Source organism: Mixophyes fleayi, chromosome 8, assembly GCF_038048845.1.
Source record: "Mixophyes fleayi isolate aMixFle1 chromosome 8, aMixFle1.hap1, whole genome shotgun sequence".
NCBI lineage: Eukaryota > Metazoa > Chordata > Amphibia > Anura > Limnodynastidae > Mixophyes > Mixophyes fleayi.
This window is the reverse complement of record NC_134409.1, coordinates 137,618,078-137,636,776: the sequence shown is the minus strand read 5'-3', so window position 1 is coordinate 137,636,776 and position 18,699 is coordinate 137,618,078. Positions and strand designations below refer to the sequence as shown.

Here is an 18,699-nt window from a genome sequence, read left to right as displayed (position 1 = left end):
TGTGCCGGCTGGAGGGGTTCCTAACAAGTAATAGGACAATTATATAGAGAGAGATGTTCAGGCTGCAGATAGGATGGAGACACAGAACAGAACAGATTCTGATTGGTACAATCCATTCTTATCAACATATTGACAGTGGATACTTATTAACCCTCCTAAAGTTCTTTGATAAAGTCATAACAAATGGCGAAACGCGTCAGTAGATTATATTTGCTACATCACGATCGTGTCTACTAAACAGGATGTGATTTATATGATTTTTGCTTCATGACATCATTGCTGTATAATTAAAGCGACTCCTCGTGATGCTTCGGGAACTGTACTAAACAGACAGTGGATGTTCCATAGAGAAATCCTGACTAGGAACTCGCTCCCTGAGCTGTGTGGATAATAACAGGGGAACATTTCTCCTAAACAGCCACCTCCACTGGATCGGTGAGATTGTTCCACAGCTTCTGTTCCCTTATTGAGAAGAGCTCACATTTACCTGTCGCTGACTGAGCTTTGCAATAACAGCATCTAATAATATTGGAATCGTAATATGAAGTATAATTATTCATCTCCACGTTTTACCAAGTGACCCGGCCACTCACTTTGGGAAACAAATGTCATTTGCTTATCAACATGAACAACATATGATTTGGATAGAAGTATCTTTTTTTGAGTTTTTGATGTGGTAGATTTGATATTCTTTGATATTAACTCTTCCTGTTTTATTGTAGACCTGCGGTTCATTTATGCAATAAATTAGTTGTTTATATACAACCTCACATAATCCACTTCTCTTTTGCTGGGATTAATATATTAGTACATTTGAATGACATTGAGTCAGCCCTGCGGTGCCTCTTGCTGAGTTTCTTCTCCTCCTGGTTTTGTAATTTGAGGGTGTGGCGCCCCTCAGTTAGGGAGCGACATTGGTTGGCTGTTTCATACCATTATATATTCTATTCAAATATATATTTTTCGGAGAAAGAGCGATTATTAAGCCTGTAGCGTAATCCCCCCCCAATATTTCGGCTGGAGCTATTGGTTTATACAACTTAAGTAGTTAAAGATATATACAGCAAAGCCGACCTCCCAACAGTCCTGATTTTGGCGGGACAGTCTTGATTCCTGGACCATTGAAATGGGCGTGGCCTGTGATAAAGTGGGCGTGGCTTCACAGGAATGTGGGTGAGCTGGCAGCACTTGGGTGGTTTCTGTCAAAAATTGGTTAAAAATCACAATCCCATCAGTCCTTGTGGGTCCCAGGCAATATATCAACCACTAGTCTATAAATGACTAATAAACTTAATATTCTAAATAAGGACCAATGCAATTAAAATGCTGAATTATATATGTCAAAACTTTAATAATTGCAGATATTTCATCTTATTTCTGGGGGAGTTATGTTCGCTACGCACACCAGACTTCCTGACAGTAAGACCAATGACGGACGCTGTAACCAGCCAATCACTGACTGATAACAGAGGTCAGCGGCTCACGGTGACGGGAGTAACGTGGCTGCATTCGACAGTAAACATCTTATCTCCAGTTAGAGCATTAGTTATATTTCTGTGAATGTCACCACATCTATCTTCTTACTGAATCATTGTGTCCTTTAGGCTGACTGACACGTTAACATTTCACAGCTGTGATTAACAATGTGTAAAATGGTCATAAAATCAGTAACATTTAAACAGCGCCTCGTTCCTCGTCTTCTGACAGAGGAATCTGCACAGGATTCCAGGCGCGACTCTTGGGAAGGGGATGTATATAATGTACAGACTGAGCAGGACGTTGTGTACAGAATATACTGACCCTCCATCCAATAATACAGTCAGACTCTCATGGTAAATTTTTTCGAGGGACCGGGAAAAATTGGTGTAAAATCTGGGAAAGTAGAAGTGGAGGGAAAAGATTAACAACACCCAAAATTTATTAAGGAAAAAACACACAAGAGAATTTGCATTTGACCATTGTTTTATTGTTTGTAAAATGTGAACACGTGACGGAGCTCCCAGGAAAAAACCACATCCGTAAAGCATACGTCTATTCTCTCGGAATGTCATGAAGTTTGGGGAGTCCTCCTGGACACTCGGGAGACTAGGCCACCCTCCTGCTTCTCTTTGTTTAGAAGTAGGTGGAGCCTTGATGATGCAAATCATGGGGGAGGGGCACTGATGATGCAAATTGTGGTTCTGCGACTCCCCACTTGCTCCTTGGACCTTCCCCCGGGTTCCCCCAGAGCGGAGGTATAATAACTAGGCAAATATGCTGCAAAATCAAATGTTCTAATTCACCCTAATCTGAGCAATAATATCCAGTCTGTGTTGTACTGAACACTTACAGTGATACACAAAGAGAAAACGTTACTGTACAGCAATACGAGAATGAGCCACTTAATACAATGGAGCCCCCTGATCTCCTCGCAACCACAATATAATATAATCCCCCCGCAGTGGAGCGGATCAATAGATACTTGTATGGTACAATGTGCAGATTGCTGACTCTGCTCAGTGCTGCAGCTTCTGGGAAACCCAACGCCGGCTCCAGGAAACATTTTGCCGCAGCAGCACTGACCAATCAGCTCTGCCGCGCCGTAAACTTTATAATGCGCATTTAGCGCACTGCGAGGAGTTATATTTATATTAGATCATCGAGGGTTCATCGTACATGTCTGATAATAAGACGTTGTCTGCTGGGTTTCAGTATTGGAATAGATTTACTTGGACACGATGACTGATGTGAAGTCTTCTTTTTACAAATGTTCGCATAGTGCGATAATTCACCTTTCTGTGCTCCCTATAACCTACATGCACAAATATGTGAGCAAAAGAAGCCACGTGATTACATAAAGGACCCATATAAATGGACACTATTGGCTTTTATTCTGCTTAATTTAATCTATTTCCAGTTCCTAATACCCCCCATGACTCAGCAGAGAGACAGACATTACGGTCTCTGTATATAGATCTGTACAGCAGGGAAACTTCAGCAGAGAAAATAATGATTTTCATTATTCTCCTGCAGGACACAGTGTCCGGGTCAGCCCAGGTTATCACGTCTGTAACGTCCCATTATAGCTGGTAATTGCAGATATTTGCTGCGGTACCATCAGCCGCTCCCCCCTGCTGACACTTACCACATGCTGCCTATGCTGATAGAGACTCAGGAGGAGGATGTGTGATAATCCTTCTGTGCTCAGATACATACACAGTTATACTGACAATCGTGTCGTCTTTGTACCTATATAATGCTGTGAGCCGGCAGCCTTAATGCTGGTGTGTGCTGGAGCTGCCATATCCCCCCCCCCCACCATCATAATAAATGCCCAATTAACTTACCTTCCTGAAGGGATGATGTTGCTACTGGTCACTGATAGACTGGGGGCGTGGCGCACAGTGATGATGTCATCATGCCGCACTCCAGTCTATCAGAGCCTGTGAGCCGCTGCCTGTGACGGAGGGGTTGGTCCGAGCCCGTTATAGCTGTACTGGCCGTACCACCCCTGGTGGGACCCTGCCCACGAGGGTGGTATCATGTATTTCAGCCACAGAGCTGTGGGAGCGTCTGCTGACCCCCATTTGTACCTGGAAGACTAGATCAGCATCGCCGGGCTCCTACCCAAATTAAAAGTAAAATACGATAGTACATGAAACATAGAAACATAGAATTTTGCCGCCAGATAAGAACCGCTTGGCCCATCTAGTCTGCACAATTTTTTTAGAAACTTATGGTACCTTAAATCATATTTGATCATTTATTCTTTATAAGGATATCCTTATGTCTATCCCAAGCATGTTTAAATTGCTCTACTGTATTACCCTCTACCACCTCTGATGGAGGCTATTCCACTTATCCACTACCCCTTCTGTGATGTAGTTTTCCTCACATTTCCTCTGACCCTACATCCCCCCCAGTGTCAGTACATGTCCTCGTGTTCTAATACTTCTCTTCCCCCCAGTGTCAGTACATGTCCTCGTGTTCTAATACTTCTCTTCCCCCCAGTGTCAGTGCATGTCCTCATGTTCTAATACTTCTCTTCCCCCCAGTGTCAGTGCATGTCCTCATGTTCTAATACTTCTCTTCCCCCCCAGTGTCAGTACATGTCCTCGTGTTCTAATACTTCTCTTCCCCCCAGTGTCAGTACATGTCCTCGTGTTCTAATACTTCTCTTCCCCCCAGTGTCAGTACATGTCCTTGTGTTCTAATACTTCTCTTCCCTCCAGTGTCAGTACATGTCCTCGTGTTCTAATACTTCTCTTCCCCCCAGTGTCAGTACATGTCCTCGTGTTCTAATACTTCTCTTCCCCCCAGTGTCAGTGCATGTCCTCGTGTTCTAATACTTCTCTTCCCCCCAGTGTCAGTACATGTCCTCGTGTTCTAATACTTCTCTTCCCCCCAGTGTCAGTACATGTCCTTGTGTTCTAATACTTCTCTTCCCCCCAGTGTCAGTACATGTCCTCGTGTTCTAATACTTCTCTTCCCCCCAGTGTCAGTACATGTCCTCGTGTTCTAATACTTCTCTTCCCCCCAGTGTCAGTACATGTCCTCGTGTTCTAATACTTCTCTTCCCCCCAGTGTCAGTGCATGTCCTCGTGTTCTAATACTTCTCTTCCCCCCAGTGTCAGTGCATGTCCTCGTGTTCTAATACTTCTCTTCCCCCCAGTGTCAGTACATGTCCTCATGTTCTAATACTTCTCTTCCCCCCAGTGTCAGTACATGTCCTCGTGTTCTAATACTTCTCTTCCCCCCAGTGTCAGTACATGTCCTCGTGTTCTAATACTTCTCTTCCCCCCAGTGTCAGTACATGTCCTCATGTTCTAATACTTCTCTTCCCCCCCAGTGTCAGTACATGTCCTCGTGTTCTAATACTTCTCTTCCCCCCAGTGTCAGTACATGTCCTCGTGTTCTAATACTTCTCTTCCCCCCAGTGTCAGTACATGTCCTTGTGTTCTAATACTTCTCTTCCCCCCAGTGTCAGTACATGTCCTTGTGTTCTAATACTTCTCTTCCCTCCAGTGTCAGTACATGTCCTCGTGTTCTAATACTTCTCTTCCCCCCAGTGTCAGTACATGTCCTCGTGTTCTAATACTTCTCTTCCCCCCAGTGTCAGTACATGTCCTCGTGTTCTAATACTTCTCTTCCCCCCAGTGTCAGTACATGTCCTCGTGTTCTAATACTTCTCTTCCCCCCAGTGTCAGTACATGTCCTCGTGTTCTAATACTTCTCTTCCCCCCAGTGTCAGTACATGTCCTCGTGTTCTAATACTTCTCTTCCCCCCAGTGTCAGTACATGTCCTCGTGTTCTAATACTTCTCTTCCCCCCAGTGTCAGTACATGTCCTCGTGTTCTAATACTTCTCTTCCCCCCAGTGTCAGTGCATGTCCTCGTGTTCTAATACTTCTCTTCCCCCCAGTGTCAGTGCATGTCCTCGTGTTCTAATACTTCTCTTCCCCCCAGTGTCAGTGCATGTCCTCGTGTTCTAATACTTCTCTTCCCCCCAGTGTCAGTACATGTCCTCGTGTTCTAATACTTCTCTTCCCCCCAGTGTCAGTACATGTCCTCGTGTTCTAATACTTCTCTTCCCCCCAGTGTCAGTACATGTCCTTGTGTTCTAATACTTCTCTTCCCCCCAGTGTCAGTACATGTCCTCGTGTTCTAATACTTCTCTTCCCCCAGTGTCAGTACATGTCCTCGTGTCCTAATACTTCTCTTCCCCCCAATGTCAGTACATGTCCTCGTGTTCTAATACTTCTCTTCCCCCCAGTGTCAGTGCATGTCCTCGTGTTCTAATACTTCTCTTCCCCCCAGTGTCAGTACATGTCCTCGTGTCCTAATACTTCTCTTCCCCCCAGTGTCAGTACATGTCCTTGTGTTCTAATACTTCTCTTCCCCCCAGTGTCAGTACATGTCCTTGTGTTCTAATACTTCTCTTCCCCCCAGTGTCAGTACATGTCCTCGTGTTCTAATACTTCTCTTCCCCCCAGTGTCAGTGCATGTCCTCGTGTTCTTATACTTCTCTTCCCCCCAGTGTCAGTACATGTCCTCGTGTTCTAATACTTCTCTTCCTTTGTAGAATGTTTCCCTCCTGCACCTTGTAATAACCATTGACGTATTTGAAAGTTACTCTCATGTCCCCCCGTTCCCTTCTCTGCTCCAAACTATACATATTAAGATCTTTTAGTCTTTCCGGGTAAGTTTTGTGCTGTAGACCATGCACCATTATAGTTGCCCTTCTTTGTACCGTCTCTAATGTATTTATATCCTTCTGGAGATATGGCCTCCAGAACTGAACACAGTATTCTAGATGAGGCCGTACCAATGACCTATACAGAGGCACGTGGTCATGTGTAGTACTGCAGCCATGTTGGGGGAGGGGGGGTGTAGTGTCTTGCCCTGTGTGTATTTAACGTGTGCCCCACATTCAGGGGGAAATGCAATTGGCCTGCACACTATTACCGTTATTTCGGTAGTTTAAACGCCGGCATTTTGCTCGCAGCTCCCTGTTAAAACTACCGTAATAGCGGTAATAGTTTTAACACCGAGGAAATTCGGGGGAATTGAATTCCCCCCTCAGTGTAATGATTCATCTGTACATGGACAAAGTGATGGCAGAAATAAAGGCAACGACCGCTGATATTGTTTTCACCAGAGCTGCAAAGGATCTGACATAATATTTATACGTTGCTCTATAGCAGCTTTCTGAGAGCAGATCTGTAAATATTAGCAGGAGATAGACATAGGACAGACCAAAATGTTACATTGACGTTATTATCACCCAAACAAAAACCAGCCTCAGTTGGGATATCTCTATTTTCCGAAAATATTGTTACAAAAAAGAAACAAAATATCAAATGTCAACATTAACATCAGGGCATCTGCTCCGTACCCTGCAGAGCACACGGTCATTCCATCCAACACCTCCTCTGCCTGTGGAAGCTTCTGCTCCTCCACATTGTGCTGCATTTTGGTGGAAAACTATTTGCACTTTGTTGACCCTTTCGCACTTTATAAATGATCTTCTATGTATTAAACACATTTGTTATACTTTGCTGCCATCTAGTGGCAATAATTCAGTACTGCAGTAAACTTTAGTACTAACATTGTAATCTCCACCAGGGGCAGTAAACCTAAAATATTCATACACTGCTCCCCCCTTCAGCGCTGTGCCTTGGGCGACCGCCCCCTCTCGCACAGCCCTAGTTATGGCCCTGCATTGGAGACTCTTGCCACCCTTGCGCCATCTATGCTAACTTATGGGCGGAGGAAAGAGACTTCCTATTGGTCCTCCTGATAACGCTTCTCCTAGTCTATGCGCAAAGCATCAGCTTTTCCCAAAGATGCGCAAACAACTGTCAAACATTCTGTGGATGCACACGCAGCTTAGAGGTGGACCCTAAAATAAAGAAGCGACATTTGACATATTCTAGTTATAAATATTATTCATAGATGTCAGGTGCTCAGTAAGGGTCAGCAAACTTGCACAGATCCGTTTTGTGGTGTGTGCCTATTTCTGTACAGATTTTTACGTGAATTGCAAGGACCTGTGAACCACGTTGGCGATGACTACGGGGGCCGGACATTTTTCTCTTTTGATGGGAGGAGCCTGACGTATTGAATTGCGTCCATATTCAAAAAGAAGATTGGGAGATATTTTCAGTACCACATAGCGGTAACTTTGGTGTCGGCGAAATCCTGAAAGTTTGTCATAAACCGTGAGGACTGAGATGGACAATGTCGTCTGCAAGCTCCAGAAAGGACATAACTAAGGCGGTTTCTAGGGATCGCACTCATCAGTGCGCTATAAATGTCAGGAGCGCAGAGAGCAGGGACTGAGAGAGTGCAGCTAAGCCTGAGGATTAGTATATTGTCTTCCTTCCAGTACCTCTCCCAGGTGAGTAGACGAGAGAGTAAACAATTTATGGGGCAAAAAATCCTTTAGATTTTTCTCTATTTTAGTAAAACGTCCGTCTGGTGACAGATCCTCTTTATTTAATCAGTGTTTTCGGGTAATGTAGACTGGGTGGTGTTTAGCCTAATATTATAATACATTTTATTTTCTGCACAATCTTTAAAGAGAATAGCAGTTATATTAGTTATGTCTTCACCCTTATCCTCTATTCAGCATTTGAAGAATAATGAGGGAGAAAAGATATTATAGGTAACAAGATGTTTTAGGTGATAAATATCCTGCTGTAACTCTGTGACTTTTATAAGGTTTAGAAACCAGTAAGACGGATTCTGCCCCCAGAGTTGTTTTATAAGAGCTTTGTACCTGAGCTATTTATAGTGAGTTCAGTTTTGCTGGAAGAAAACAGCTCAGCAGAAATCTGCAGCTCAAAGAGAGAAGGAGGGCGAGGGAAAGGGAGGGGCCAGTGCCCATCGCCCCAAAAGAGCTCAGAGAGGAAGAGGGTGAGGAAAAGGAGGGGCCAGTGCCCATCGCCCCAAAAGAGCTCAGAGAGGAGGAGGGCGAGGAAAAGGGAGGGGCCAGTTCCCATCACCCCAAAAGAGCTCAGAGAGGAAGAGGGTGAGGAAAAGGGAGGGGCTGGGTGCCCATTGGCCCAAATTAGCTCAGAGAGGAAGAGGGCGGGAAAAAGTGGAGAGCCTGGGCGTTCATCGCCCCAAAAAAGCTCAGACAGGAGAAGGGGCGAGGAAAAGGGAGGGGCTGTGTGCCCATTGCCCCAAAAGAGGTCAGAGAGGAGAAGAGTGAGGGAAGGGAGGGGCTGAGTGCTGTAACCTCTCTAGTTGGATATCTAGAGATCATAATTGATTATCTATAGGGCGGCACATATTCTGATATTCTGCAGTGCCGGACAGTCATTACCGTCATGTCTTTATCTTGATCTTATGTAGAGTTATTTGTGCAGTTTCTATTTACACATCTGAATTGGTTGAATTGTATGTTGTTGTTGTTGTTGAGCCACAAGTATTTCTGCTCTTTAGACGGTAATTACTGCTGTCTGCGGGTTTGTAAAATGTTTTATGAGTGAATATGAGAATTATCAGGAGTCAGCGTCAGGTTTAGGCTGATGCTGGTTTGGTCGGGTTCTGATTCTGTTGCCTCCCACACGAGGAGAATGTCATCTATGTAGCGTCTCCAGAGAACTATATATTGTTGGTAACTGGCTTGACACGAACCTTAACATCTAGGCAGAGCTAATCGGAAACAACGAGACCCCGCCCAGTGCGCCACAGCAACACAAGTATGACATCAGAATATCTGATTATAAAGATATATTGCTGCAGATACTTATTATAAAAATAAAGTTAAAACATCACCTAGAGGCCAGTGATACTTACTGCAGCCACATGAATCCCACCTATATTTAAATCCCTGTTATTTAGCATAGCACTTTAATGAAGCAGCACTGTCTGCAAATGAGCTGTAAATACATATTAGTGACTGCAGAGTTTCTCTTATACAATCACACATATGTTAACCAGGACGAACAGTTTGTGTATCTCGATCTCCGTCCTGTCCGCATGTAACGTACTTACTAAGCCTCAACAGGGAGGAATTACAGGCCGAAGTCTTTCTGAGACTCCCAAAATCCTGGGTTATTAATGAAACAAAGATTAAATGAATCAGGAAACAATTAGCGTCCTCTCCCTCTTGTAATATAAGGAGTCTGGAATCACTGACTTTTCTATATTTAATTATTTTCCTGCCCCAATATTAATGATTTCTCACCACTAAATGGATAACTAGCACCATAGATACATGTGTGCTATACTGACCGGGTAGCCTGCGGCTGGCTGCCACCTTCTTATTTGGTTGGCATAGTCGTAAAATCTCATTTGTGAGAAGAACTGGATATAAAGGTCGACCATTGTGAGATTTTTTTCACAATTTCTATTAGGGGTTATTTTTTATTTATATCAAACATCACCCCTGTCCTATCTGCCTCTAGTGTGATACATAGGGTCATATTCAATTGTCCGCGGGATTGCCGAAAACCCTGCGGTCCGCGCACCATTACTGATATTACGGTAATCGCGTGCGGAAAAACATGTAATACAGTAATTTACTCGCTGGATTTCAGCTCGCAGCTCCCTGAGCCGCGAGCTGAAATCCAGCTACAAATTACCGTATTACATGTATTAGTTTTTCCGCGGCGGGATTTTCGGCGATCCCGCCGACAATTGAATATGCCCCATAGAACTTACTGATAAGTATTAATTAACTACATTGTATCAATATAGTTCACAGCAGCTAAATTTCACGAGGTTTAGCTGCTACTAACCAATCAGAGCGACTTTCTCACATTCTGACCAATCAGAGTGAAGCCAGTCTGTATTAGTTAGCTCTTGTCCCGGCTTGTCAGACATGATGGGACTACGCAAGAAAAAAGGGGGAGGGGTTTAATTATTAAAATATGTTTTTACTGTGTCAGTGTTTTTATTTATGAGTATTTTTCCTCTTCCTATGGTACTACAACTACTAACTCTAGATGTCAGGGCATGTTGGCACTGGTAGTTCTACAAGCAAAAACATTTATGGCTGCTTGGGCTTGCTGGGATCAGTGGTGCCATGGAAAAAAATGCTGTTTTCTCAATTTTAACAGCATGGGGCTGTTTTTTTCCTAGGGGAGGGGACCACAGATTTTTGGAGGCCCGATTCCCATATGGTCCTCAGCTGAACAGGATGAAGCTGTGTGACACTGACAATAAGACGGAGGGCACCAAGCTGCAGGTTTCCCTATCACAGTATTACCAGCCCAGACCCTGGTACTCTTTATTAATTTTTCAGGGGGGCTGCATATTGTTCACACCCCTGAAATTGGCCCAACCAGCGCAGACTATGAAAGCTTGCGGTTAAATCCCTTTTTTTAAAAAAAACAATATATAATATGTAAACATTTTTATAACTGCAGTCCTCCAGTAGGTGCAAGAGATACGGCTTCTGACCAGTGACCAGACTGGAACTTGCCCCTGCCAGCATGCTGGGACTTTTAGTCCTTCAACAGCAGGAACCACAGACTGGACAATAAGTGAGGCGGAGGTTCTGCACGTTCACCAGCAGAGGGCGCCAGAGACCGGGAGACATGTTCACCAGCAGAGGGCGCCAGAGACCGGGAGACACCCGGAAGCGGCAGCCGGGTGAGTGGGGCCCATGGACCCCGAGGATGTGGGCGCTGGACGGGAGGCGCTGCCGGTGCCGGTGAGCGGACCATGGACGGAGCTGCCCGCCTTCCAGGTGAGGGTCCCAGCTGTCTGCAAAGCTGCAGAGGGAGAGGCGCGCAAAGCATGACGGGACTTGTAGTTCTTTCCACCCCCAGCAATGGGATATGTACAATGTGCTGTGTATAATGATATTATATTAAATGTGCAGATAATGTCACACATTAAGAACTGACTGTGCATGTATATTGCATTACATTGTATATTGCCTTAATTTTATTTGTTGCATTACATTGTATATTGCCTTAATTTTATTTGTTGCATTACATTTCATATTGCATTTCATTGTATATTGCATTATTACATTATAAATTAGATTGTGCCACGCAGCATTGGGTTTTTTCCACCTCTATACTTATCAAGCGCCCCCTCATATTTGTTAAATTGTGACTAGAACCCCCTTATGTCTCTAAATGTTCACCATGAACTCTTCACAATAATTATATTTATTAAGATCTGCCCCCCTGGATATTGTATTCACACTGTGAGTTATGGAAGCACAGAATTTATATCCTAGAATGCTGTGCTCAGTACCCTATAGGAAAAGGGTTTTACCACCATCTATTACCCCTAAACCATGAATACGGAGGATACATAATATAAATCGGTCTTTTAAGTTGTCCATATTGCTGTAATAATTTATCTCTCTAAACTACATGATTATTGCAAATACATATACTTGGCTCGTCACTGGGTATAGTGGTAAAGAAATATATACTTTGCATGTGTTGTATGGTGAGAATGGCATAAAAGTGGATATTTAGCATGGACATGAGTGTAAGCAGGATGTATTACACTGTATACTGTATGGTGGAAATGTATTTATCTAATATGGATGGTAAGACAAGAAAGGAAACGCTGTGCCAATCAGAACCACCTGTCCAGCATATAAGACTATATACCGTCAGGGGCAAATGCAGGATTTGTAGAGGGAGGTTTCCACACCACGCCACCAGTGGGCGTGACCAGCATGCATGGGGGCGTAGCTATAATATTAGACAGTGCTTGGCTGCTCTCCAACTCTTCCTATCCCCATAATATACATGGGCAATGCTGCGTGCGCTACTGTTAGGTGCACGCAGCTCTCCCTTTTCAAGCAAAACCTCGGTTTGCCTATGATACCCATACCCAAACATATTGTCTCATAATGCCACTGGAGCCCCGTGCCCAGTGTCACCCGCACTGCCCAGGTCTGGTACTATGATGTTCTGGTCACCCGGCTCTTACTTCCAGGTAATCTACACAGCAGTCATATCACAGTGAACTTGGAGAATCTGTAACCAATCACCTCGCTGCACTGTTGCACCGCGGGACCATGTGACTTAGTCCCAAACCATCTGCCGAATAGCAGGACTCAGATATAACTGATACCTAATGAAATAAGATGCTGCCAAGAGTAGGGTTTCTGAACTCTGGCCCTCAAGTCCCTCTAACAGGTCATGTTTTAAGGATTTCCTCAACCATCCACAGTTGAGTTAATCTGCATGACTGGGTCAGTAACTATACCACAGACAGAAATCCTCTGTTGTGAACTGGAGTTGGGGAACAGCACCCATGCGTATCGGTTCCTCACCAAAAATGTCTGCCTCCGCTGTGCGTACCCGCTTTTAAGGTATACACGATTGGTCGTTCATCAGTGTGACACACGGGACGTGAACACGGTACAGCTATGTGAATGCTTTCTGTGTAGAAATAATTTATGAGAGCTGGAGAGAAGTGTTAATTTCAAGCGCTGTAATTGGACTTATTATAGGAACGGAATAATTATACACTTCACACCGGTGACATTCACATACCTTCTGATAAATACATTTTTACTTTTATTCTTAGACACTGCGCATTGTCCTGAATGGGATCCTGGCTGGTAACGAGCGCACTTAGTACAGTAAGATTAGGATCGGGGAGGGGGGGGGTGTACGGTGCCCCAGCATGTACGTGGCAGGAGCCCGCTCCACATATGGTGATAGCTTTGGGGTGGAATGTGGCATCGCACATCTCCAGACAGAAGACCTTTGTCTCATCCAGCTCATAAAACCACATATCCCAAACGCTGGGGGCAAGTTCTGACACAACATTGCAGAAGTCCTGCCCATGTCACAGACTGGTGCAGTAACCGACAGGTATGTGCCAACATTAATTACCGATTGACACATTGTAAAAGAACCACGGGTGCTAAGTGGACACTTAACACCTCTATACTTTATACGTCGTGTGAATTAATAGACTGAATACTCTGAAGCCCACATACTGGCAGCGTCCGCTGCTTGTGGGCAACTGGTACACAATACATCAGTGATGGGTAACCGGATACACTTTATGAGCCACAAGGATGGCCCTCTAACCTTCACAAGGGTCGTACATTAACCTTAATCTCAGTAATAAGTCAGGGGTCCGCAGGTGGAGGCTCAGAGGCCTGTTGCCCATCACGTCTTTTAAGTGCACCCGTCAAGCTGTTTTAAAAAAACGTAAGGTTAATAGATCAGCTTGTATAAGGTTCCTACGGATGGCAGGACCCCATCGTAACAAGACTCCAGGACACCCGCTTGGTAATGGCGTTTATTGGGAGGAGGGGGGGGGGGGTTGTTGGTAAATGTTTGAGGAAGGGCGAATACTGAGGGAAATGAGGATAATTAAAGATAAGCAAGATTAATAAGTCTATAAGATTCAGCACTTCACACTCTGAACTCCTTATCACATTAGTTGAACATGAAACTGTTCTACAGTGAATCTAATAAACATTGATAATGTTTTTCCTATTAGTGCGTTGAACTGATTTACATCTCTTCACAGCAGAATAAATACATTGCCCATCAGTTGGTTTCAGTGGGTAATAAATTAGGTAAGATATAGTGCAATAAATAATTTGCAGCAATATTTCCTATCTATGACGAAGAACATAACACCTTTTACTAACGAGTAAGAAAATCCTCGGTGATTTGATAACTTTTCTTAGGACAATGAAATGGTCCATGTATTCCTATCCCTTGCCCGAGTTGTAGGGGGGGGGGCAGTATTAGCTGTTGTCGGAATATCTGTAGATATTAAAGAATTGCTCCTGGTCGGGAATGAATAAGCTTCAGTACCATTTTCAGTGTGTAGCAGTAAGTTCGTTAGTGGTACCGCTTATCTGGTGGTCTCCAGTTAGTGGAGTTACATTATTGGTCGGGGTCTCCTGTTCTGGGTGAACTTGTTCTCTCCTGGCATCCAGGCTCCTTGCTGTCTATTTACTCCCTAATTTTCCTGCTTTAACCGTCTCTTTAACCTGCACTCTCGTTTTCTGCTGCTTTATTTTATGTTCTATTGAATTTGTCCTGTTACCTCTCTGTCTGTCACTTCTCTTCCTCTGACTGACCCTCTTTACTTGCTACGATCCTACAATGCTTCTCTGTCTGTCACTTCTCTTCCTCTGACTGACCCTCTTTACTTGCTAGGATCCTACAATGCTTCTCTGTCTGTCACTTCTCTTCCGCTGACTGACCCTCTTTACTTGCTAGGATCCTACAATGCTTCTCTGTCTTATCACTTCTCTTCCTCTGACCCTCTTTACTTGCTAGGATCCTACAACGCTTCTCTGTCTTATCACTTCTCTTCCTCTGACCCTCTTTACTTGCTAGGATCCTACAACGCTTCTCTGTCTTATCACTTCTCTTCCTCTGACTGACCCTCTTTACTTGCTAGGATCCTACAATGCTTTTCTGTCTGTCACTTCTCTTCCGCTGACTGACCCTCTTTACTTGCTAGGATCCTACAATGCTTCTCTGTCTGTCACTTCTCTTCCTCTGACTGACCCTCTTTACTTGCTAGGATCCTACAATGCTTCTCTGTCTGTCACTTCTCTTCCTCTGACTGACCCTCTTTACTAGCTAGGATCCTACAATGCTTCTCTGTCTGTCACTTCTCTTCCTCTGACTGACCCTCTTTACTTGCTAGGATCCTACAATGCTTCTCTGTCTGTCACTTCTCTTCCTCTGACTGACCCTCTTTACTTGCTAGGATCCTACAATGCTTCTCTGTCTGTCACTTCTCTTCCTCTGACTGACCCTCTTTACTAGCTAGGATCCTACAATGCTTCTCTGTCTGTCACTTCTCTTCCTCTGACCCTCTTTACTTGCTAGGATCCTACAATGCTTCTCTGTCTTATCACTTCTCTTCCTCTGACCCTCTTTACTTGCTAGGATCCTACAATGCTTTTCTGTCTGTCACTTCTCTTCCTCTGACTGACCCTCTTTACTTGCTAGGATCCTACAATGCTTCTCTGTCTGTCACTTCTCTTCCTCTGACTGACCCACTTTACTTACTAGAATCCTACAATGCTTCTGTCTGTCACTTCTCTTCCACTGACTGACCCTCTTTACTTGCTAGGATCCTACAATGCTTCTCTGTCTGTCACTTCTCTTCCTCTGACTGACCCTCTTTACTTACTAGAATCCTACAATGCTTCTGTCTGTCACTTCTCTTCCGCTGACTGACCCTCTTTACTTACTAGAATCCTACAATGCTTCTGTCTGTCACTTCTCTTCCGCTGACTGACCCTCTTTACTTGCTAGGATCCTACAATGCTTCTCTGTCTGTCACTTCTCTTCCTCTGACTGACCCTCTTTACTTGCTAGGATCCTACAATGCTTCTCTGTCTGTCACTTCTCTTCCGCTGACTGACCCTCTTTACTTGCTAAGATCCTACAATGCTTCTGTCTGTCACTTCTCTTCCGCTGACTGACCCTCTTTACTTGCTAGGATTCTACAATGCTTCTCTGTCTGTCACTTCTCTTCCTCTGACTGACCCTCTTTACTTACTAGAATCCTACAATGCTTCTCTGTCTGTCACTTCTCTTCCTCTGACTGACCCTCTTTACTTGCTAAGATCCTACAATGCTTTTCTGTCTGTCGCTTCTCTTCACTCTCAATAATCTCTTTCTTCTTTACATCAGTCTGCTGTTTCTCTCTCTGATTAAATCCTTTTCTGTGCCGGGTTAATAATAATAATACACAATTCTGGTAATATATTATAAACTCCTGTAAATAATATCTCTATGAACGTTAAAAGTTCATTATGAAAACCTGTGTTAATTATTATAAGAAATAACAGACCCCCTGCTGTAAATTGTTAGAGATATTATGTGACCACAAAACTCCCTGTGATTTATAATATCCTTATCAGTATCCCTCATCGTATATTTGAGATACGTCATTTAATCTTTACTTTGTAATGTCATACTTTAAATTTATTAAAATGTATCAATTCATCATTAAGCCACCGTGACTATCAGACCAGTTGCAGCCTGTGTACTAAACTGGCATTACAGAGAGGAAGTGTTTTAGTTGTAATTCACCATTATTCCATCCCATTGTTACCGGATATTCCCCTAAATTAATTTTAGTCACTTTTCACTCTTTAATGTAAACAAACTTTTAATCATAACTTCCTACCCTACCGGAGACCCCCAGATTAGACACACTCTTCTCCCCCAAGGGCACTTACCTGCGGCAAGGTGGGACAAGCTACGATGCAGATTGCATGACATAAGAGACATTATTACACTAAACTGTTTGTTAGACTTTGTTTATTGAAGCTGCGTCTGTGTCTCTGTATTTCATGTTTCTGTTTGTTGCGCAGTACACGCCCGATCTGGTCGCTGGTCCTGGAGCAGAGCTGGACCCCAGTGAAGTCACGATCCAGGGATGCGATTGCCAAGGACCCAGCTGTGCGCCAGAGGAATGCACTTGTCTGCCTGATGGTGATCACTATGTAGACCGCAGAATATGCCGCAGCCAGAAGCCGGTACTGGAATGTAACATCCTGTGCACCTGCAGGGAGTCGTGTACCAATCGGGAGACCCAGCGAGGGCTGCAGTTTCGGCTCCTGCTGTGCCAGATGCCGGGGAAGGGTTGGGGCGTGCGCACACAAGAGGACATACCCAGTGGCCGGTTTGTCTGTGAGTACGCAGGAGAGGTGCTGGGTCAGGGAGAGGCCCGATGCAGGATACAGTCGCAGGACCCCAACGCCAACAACTACATCATCGCAGTACGCGAGCACCTTCACAGCCGACAGATCCTGCAGACGTTCGTGGACCCCACATACAAAGGCAACGTGGGCAGGTTTCTGAACCATTCGTGTCAGCCGAACCTGTTCATGCTGCCAGTTCGTACCCACTCCATGGTACCCAAGCTAGCGCTCTTTGCGGCACGTGATATACAGGCTGCAGAAGAGTTATGTTATGATTACTCAGGGAGGTCTTTTAACCTTGTACTTGGTGGAGAGGCTCAAAATGGGGGCAGGGAAGAAGAAGAGGGGGAAAGGAGCTCACGGAAGAGGTGTCTGTGTGGAACTGCCATCTGCACTAGATATCTACCCTATGACAGCTCCTTGTACAATGCAGACACCCAGGAACCTTGTGAAAGTTGCTAACACAACCTATATGTCCAACACAAACTTCGGAGAGGGGGTCAGCTGATCCAGGCTAAATTCAGTCTACACAAACCATGTTGGGTATATTTGTCTATATCGGAGTTCTCTAGTTCTTGTGGAGGCAGAGCGTAGCCTGCTGGGACTTGTAGTACATCAGTGTAATGTCGGGTCTGGCTCCAGTCTGTCAAAGTAATACCTGTCCTAAGTCTCAGTGCCAGTAGTTATTGTCAGGGACATATAAAGGTAATTACAACTACAAATTGTGTCTTTCTGTATGGAGGCCCGATCTCATCACCACACCATATACAAGATTACACGTTTTCCACCTTCAGACAACTTTGATTTATGTTTTGTTCATTTGCTCCTACAACTTTTCCTAAACACACACTGCTTTAACTATATGATTTTGTTGTGCGTTTTCCCTCAAAACTTCTATATCATCTTATTTTCGTTACCCTTGGACACAACGCGGCTCAGCTTTATGCATTATTACCACTATCGACAGAGCAGCTCTGTGTTATATCCAAGGCAACAAAAATAAAGAAATCATTCTAGATGATAAACACAAAATTCCAGGTAGTTATCACAATGAATTGTTACATTTGCAGTTTGTCAGATTTGCGTAACAATAAATCTGTTTCTGGTCTACATTGTATATAAGTTTATTTTCCCATAGACCAGATTCCTGGTTAAACTATTACAAATTATCCCCGGCCCCCCCTATTTCTTATTTGCATATTGGAGCTACTGGCATTATGAGTGAAATTATTTAGGGGGGGAGGTGACTAAAAACAACTAAATAGATGTAACAATATAATCACAATATATAGATAGCTTAATTATTACCAAGGTAATTAACACATAAACTTACATAGGAAGCGCCGTCTGTCCGTTTAAACTTCTGTCCGTTGCCACCAGCGCTAGGGGCGGGGCTACCAGAAGAGACCGTACGATAAAGGAAAATAAATATTAGTTTCCAAATGACTAGGATTAATTGATATTTATATACTTTGATAGATTAAGTGTCAGCTGTAGAGGAGACGGATATTGGTAATTTAGTTTGGAAGAGAAGGAATAAAGGAAAATGACTTTACATTAAATATCACTGAGCCGCTAATGATAATTTAT

General features: G+C 44.0%; 1 protein-coding gene across 3 annotated transcripts; it reads left to right on the top strand.

Moving 5' to 3' along the window:
- Nucleotides 1-11,031: 11,031 nt before the first annotated feature.
- Nucleotides 11,032-18,219, top strand: LOC142099844 (histone-lysine N-methyltransferase SETMAR). 3 transcript variants are annotated; one of them, XM_075183753.1, is made up of 3 exons: nt 11,126-11,181; nt 12,996-13,029; nt 16,780-18,219. In XM_075183753.1, exons 2-3 carry the CDS (start codon nt 13,015-13,017, stop codon nt 17,569-17,571), a joined length of 807 nt encoding a protein of 268 aa, XP_075039854.1. In that variant the 5' UTR covers nt 11,126-11,181; nt 12,996-13,014; the 3' UTR covers nt 17,572-18,219. The 3 variants fall into 3 exon arrangements, with proteins under 3 accessions (XP_075039853.1, XP_075039854.1, XP_075039852.1); XM_075183752.1 differs by lacking the exon at nt 12,996-13,029 and having other exon boundaries at nt 11,032-11,181; XM_075183751.1 differs by lacking the exons at nt 11,126-11,181; nt 12,996-13,029 and adding an exon at nt 13,108-13,285.
- The last annotated feature ends 480 nt before the right edge of the window (nt 18,220-18,699 follow it).

Coding starts and splice junctions, on each gene's coding strand:
- LOC142099844 (XM_075183751.1), top strand. CDS start 13,145: ATGTGGCATCGCACATCTCCAGACAGAAGACCTTTGTCTCATCCAGCT. Junction 13,286..16,779: donor ACTGGTGCAGTAACCGACAG/GTATGTGCCAAC, acceptor TTTGTTGCGCAG/TACACGCCCGATCTGGTCGC.